The sequence below is a fragment of the Helianthus annuus genome, chromosome 16, assembly GCF_002127325.2.
Source record: "Helianthus annuus cultivar XRQ/B chromosome 16, HanXRQr2.0-SUNRISE, whole genome shotgun sequence".
Taxonomy (NCBI): Eukaryota; Viridiplantae; Streptophyta; class Magnoliopsida; order Asterales; family Asteraceae; genus Helianthus; species Helianthus annuus.
The window spans coordinates 189,589,668-189,594,552 of NC_035448.2; the positions used below are offsets into that span (position 1 = coordinate 189,589,668).

At 34.2% G+C, this 4,885-nt stretch overlaps 1 protein-coding gene across 1 annotated transcript; it reads left to right on the forward strand.

Moving 5' to 3' along the window:
* The first annotated feature begins 428 nt into the window (after nt 1-428).
* Nucleotides 429-4,307, forward strand: LOC110914929 (transcription factor bHLH111). Its single transcript, XM_022159537.2, has 7 exons — nt 429-933; nt 2,054-2,636; nt 3,148-3,297; nt 3,395-3,466; nt 3,544-3,609; nt 3,815-3,853; nt 3,949-4,307. The coding sequence occupies exons 1-7, from the start codon at nt 584-586 to the stop codon at nt 4,114-4,116; spliced, it is 1,428 nt and encodes a 475-aa protein (XP_022015229.1). The 5' UTR covers nt 429-583; the 3' UTR covers nt 4,117-4,307.
* Nucleotides 4,308-4,885: the final 578 nt, after the last annotated feature.

Below are 4,885 nucleotides of genomic sequence, written 5' to 3' on the forward strand. Positions count from 1 at the left end.
ATTTCTTAACAAACGAACACGAACAAGGTCTTGTTCGTGTTCGTTCGGTTCGTTTGAAGCCCTATTTGTATATATATGTCTAGCTAAATGCAATTAGAATACCATTCATTCATTTAGTTTATCTTGCATTTGACTAGTAACAATTAACGTGTAATAACATTATGAAGTACCCTTTAACGATGAATCTCTTCCTGTCTGTTACATGCATCCAAAATTCATGACAGATACGATTTATGAGATATAAAATTCTTAGTACAATATTCGGTTTTTATTTTCTTGTTTAATTTCTCCATCCATTTGAGTGGTGTATTAAATAAGGATTAAAAATAGGAAGTGAAACTTCAATTCCCTACACTACACTACATACTCATGCTGGCCCAGCCATTGGTATATAATAATTATCCACCTTCTAAGTGGAAGAACTAAGGTTGCATATTTTAGTGTATGCACTGTGCACTACACATAGATATGATATAATTCACAATAGACCTGCAGCATTACACACATATTGTCCTCCCTTTATATTCTAAATACCCCACCCCCATCCCCAATAATTCAACTTATTGAGATTCATAGTTGATCAATGGATAACTGTATAATGGCTGAACAATGCAATAAAAACTCTATTGCAACATCTTCTTCTTCTGCAGCCAAATGGTGGCAAGATGTTCATGCAAGCTCTATGTGTTCATGGACTGGTGGTGCTAATTATGCAAGTAATCCTCCATGCAATAACTCACAAAAACCTAATTCTAATTCATGCTCTAATGGTGAAGAAGATGTCTCTATCTCTACTTCTTTTACAACCAATGCTTCAAACAACTCTGGGCTCAGCATGGAGTCGTCGAGACGCCTTGTAGAGAAAGCGTCCACCAACGATCCCTATGGAGAGGCGGTTTCTGATAATCATCACCTATGGAACCAAGTGCTACTGTAAGTTATTACATCAAACTATTTAATATATACTTGATATCAAACTTTCATATAGCTACAAGGTTTTGATTACAATAAATCTAGCTTTTTAACTTTTTTTTTAAATATCATCCAAAATCCAAATACATATATAGTTTACTAAGGCCGGAGGGTATGGAGGCGTCACCAGGGCTACCTCATCCCCTATAGCGCCACCCGGCACCATCGTCCCACACCCACAAAATTAACTCGGAGCGCAATTGATGAGGCTCCTGGCTCCATCATAGTAACGAGCGTTTTTGGCTTGATTGAGGTAGTTGGTCAAGATTAAGGGGGCGCTATAGGCATTGAGGGGGCTTTATCCCACACCCTGCAAGTTAAATAGGGGCTCCTTCCCACACCCTCCAGCCTAACAATCACAAACCCTCTCCTTTTTTTATCACACACAATAGTTTTGACTCTCTCGATTCGTTGTATACATCTTAATATGAATGGGAAATCATGATAATATCCATTTTGACCGAGAAAACTAACAAAATAGCCTTGACGTGTTTTTTTTTTTTTTTTTTTTTTGTAAAATTATCAATTAACCATAGTGTGACAAGTGTTTTTTGACGCACCGGATTTCATTCTGATTGAAGCCTTTGGCTAAAATACCCGACCATCTTAATGTATTATTTCAAAAGATTGGTAATTATTGTTAGCTTTTTCCATATATTTTTTTTTTCAAGTTTGAGAAGACTATATCTTGTTGACATATTATTATTACCTTTAAGTTTCTAATTAATTAAACTACTATATATGTATAGAAAACACATGGCTTTAAAAATGAAAAGAAAAGTTATTTATGGTAGTCATAGATTTACTTCTGATTTAATATTATTGCTATCTGGTAATGATGAAGGCTTGATTGAGAGAGAAGGAAATTTAAAGGGGAATTCTTCTCCAAAAGGTGTTTTAGTGGATTCCTTTTGTTCTTTCCATTCTTCCACTTTACTTTAACAGAACCTAACATCCCATATATATATTTTTATGTTTGTTAGCTTATAATAACTTAGTTTAAACATAAATGTATGTATGTATATACCATGCTGATTAACGTATCTTTGTGATAATACTGAGGAAACTAATACATGTGTAGAGATGCCGGAACTGCCGGAGAACTGCAAAACATTCAGACTCGTATGTTCGATCAACCGGCCTGTGATTATCTGAAGAAGATAGATAGTGGATGGGAGTTTTCAGGCCCAACAAATATAAACCAGTTTCAAAAGATTTATGATGGGTTTAAAGATGGCATGTACCAAAGCAAGACTCCATCTACAACAAATAGTTGGTCCATTGCACCATCAGAAGATGAAATAAGTCCACAGTTTGATCAATACATCGGTCAATTCACAACGATAAAGAATGAACATCCAGATAGTAATACTCGACAAGATCAGCTCGAATTATTTCGAAGGAGATTAAGTGGTCATGCAGTTGATTATGAAGGGGGGATAAATATTAATCAAATGGTTGTTGGGGATAATAATAATAATAAGTATTATTACAATGGTATGTCAGACATGGTGTGTAGTAATGGAAGGGGTTTTGTTGATTTAGTTACTTTTGGTAGCTGCATGAACAAACCATCATCAGAGAGTAACATGTCTAATAGATCCATGATGAATACCATGAATCTTCCGGATCGAAGGACGCCGGACCTCCTTAACTCTTATCAGGTAGAATATCCCCTTTCGCTCTCTCAAAAATTCAATCGGATAATTTACAGAGATGTATGGAGATCCATGTCGCGTATCAAGATAAACTACACACACACACACACACACACATATATATATATATATATATATATATATATATATATATGATAATATTTATGTGTGCATAACAGTACTAATGTTTTGAGAAGTGCTTGAATGCCATATGATGGTACTGAAATTAAATTGATATATAGTAGATTGATGCAAAATTAATATTAATATTAAAAACCCTAATAAGTTACCCTAAAAACTGAATAGTGGTGCTTTCTTATAAGGGCACAAGGCTGCCTTCCATTTGTCTTGTTGCAACTTCTCTAACTTATGACATATATATAATCCACCTTAACATTTAGAAATAACAAATAGTGTTAGTCACACACACAAACATGCTGGAAATATGCATACATAAATGTGTATGATACCTTAATTAGGTTTTAACTTTTTACATGTTTCATTACAAAAATTGCAGCCACTAAGACCAAGAGGCAACACACTTACTAAAATCAGTGGGAGGGGAAATGGAGTTGTTAATGAAGGGAAGAAAAAGAAATCAGAAGACCAGTCTGGGCCACTTCTAAAGAAGGCTAAGCTTGAGACTTCTACAGTTTCATCAACTAAGGTATCCATCAGCTTGTCTACATAGATTTAAAATCTAACTCCAATAATGATTTTTTTTCTCTAATATTAATTCTTAATATACATTTTCCGAATCAAAGGTTCAGATTCCTAAAGCAAAGCTTGGGGATAAAATAACAGCCCTTCAGCAAATTGTGTCACCATTCGGCAAGGTACTCAAGAACACGTGAAACTTGTTCTTTATACAATTTAATTTCTTTCAAGCAATTAACTTCGGTTAACTTTTCAGACGGATACAGCTTCGGTATTGTGGGAAGCAATTGGTTATATCAAGTGTCTACAAGAGCAAGTACAGGTAAAAGTATCACTTACGGATATGTTTTGACATATTACGTCACTACCTAACAAACAAACGTACCCACTAATATTCCACTCATACTTCACTATCTAATAATGAAAATATAATTAAATCTGGAGCTATCATTAGAGTTTCTATCAAACTAACCATACTTCTTATACGATGAAAAAACAAGTGATTTAACAAATATTATTATTTGCAGTTATTGAGCAATCCATATATGAAGACCAATATCATCAAGGTGAGCCTCAGAATTATACACAAAATATAAAATTATAGCAATCACAATTAAACTCAGAAGCTGAACAAACACTTGTTATTTTGGATTTCGATCAGGACTCGTGGGTGCGATTTGAAACAAAAGATAGAGGAGATTTGAAGCTTGACCTCAAGAGTAGAGGTCTGTGTTTGGTTCCTGTGTCATGTACTCCTCAGGTGTACCATGAAAACAATGGATCAACAGACTACTGGACTCCAACATATAGAGGATGTTTCTATAGGTAGGAGTCATATATATCATTGTATAATTTTGGATAGATATGTTCAACTCAATAACTGGTTTGATTTCTTGCAACAATTTTAAGTATATCAAACCTCCTTTCCTTTGATTAAATAGTATGAACTTGTAGTTAGTGAAGCTGTGTAATCCAACTATATTGCAATGAAAAATAGCAATATTAAGAGTTGTTGTATCAGTTGTATTTTTGAATTTTGGTTACTTACCACCCAATCCCAATGACCAGTTAAAGAAAAAGTAGAATCATTATGCTTTCGGCCTATGGAAGAAAAAACGATTCTGCAAAAAAGTGTGTTGATGTGGATTCGAAGGAGAAGAAGAGAGTTGTGACTTGTGAGCTATGTAGTTAATATCCCGATATATCAGTGATAGATCGATTATCGGTCCCCTACCGAGATATCAGTGCAAAATATCGGTCAGAATATCGGTACCAATAATATCAGCGATATTGACCGATAGTTAACCAATATATATCACCGATTTTCCCGATATCAGTGCCTTTTTTCTTATTTCTACCATTTGTCTTTCTTCTTATTGTTGTTATTAGTGTAAGTCTTATTTGTTATTTGTTACTGTTAAATATTGGTATTTTAAGTTTTAGTCGGTTCCTACTTGCTACAATTAGGGTTTTGCAAGTTGCAAAAGGTTAATTTGTTAATAGTAGGTGAATTGTTAGTGTTAAATTGCTAAATATATAAATATAGCATGATATTAAAATGACCAATATCCCACCTATATCCCACCGTGATAACCGAT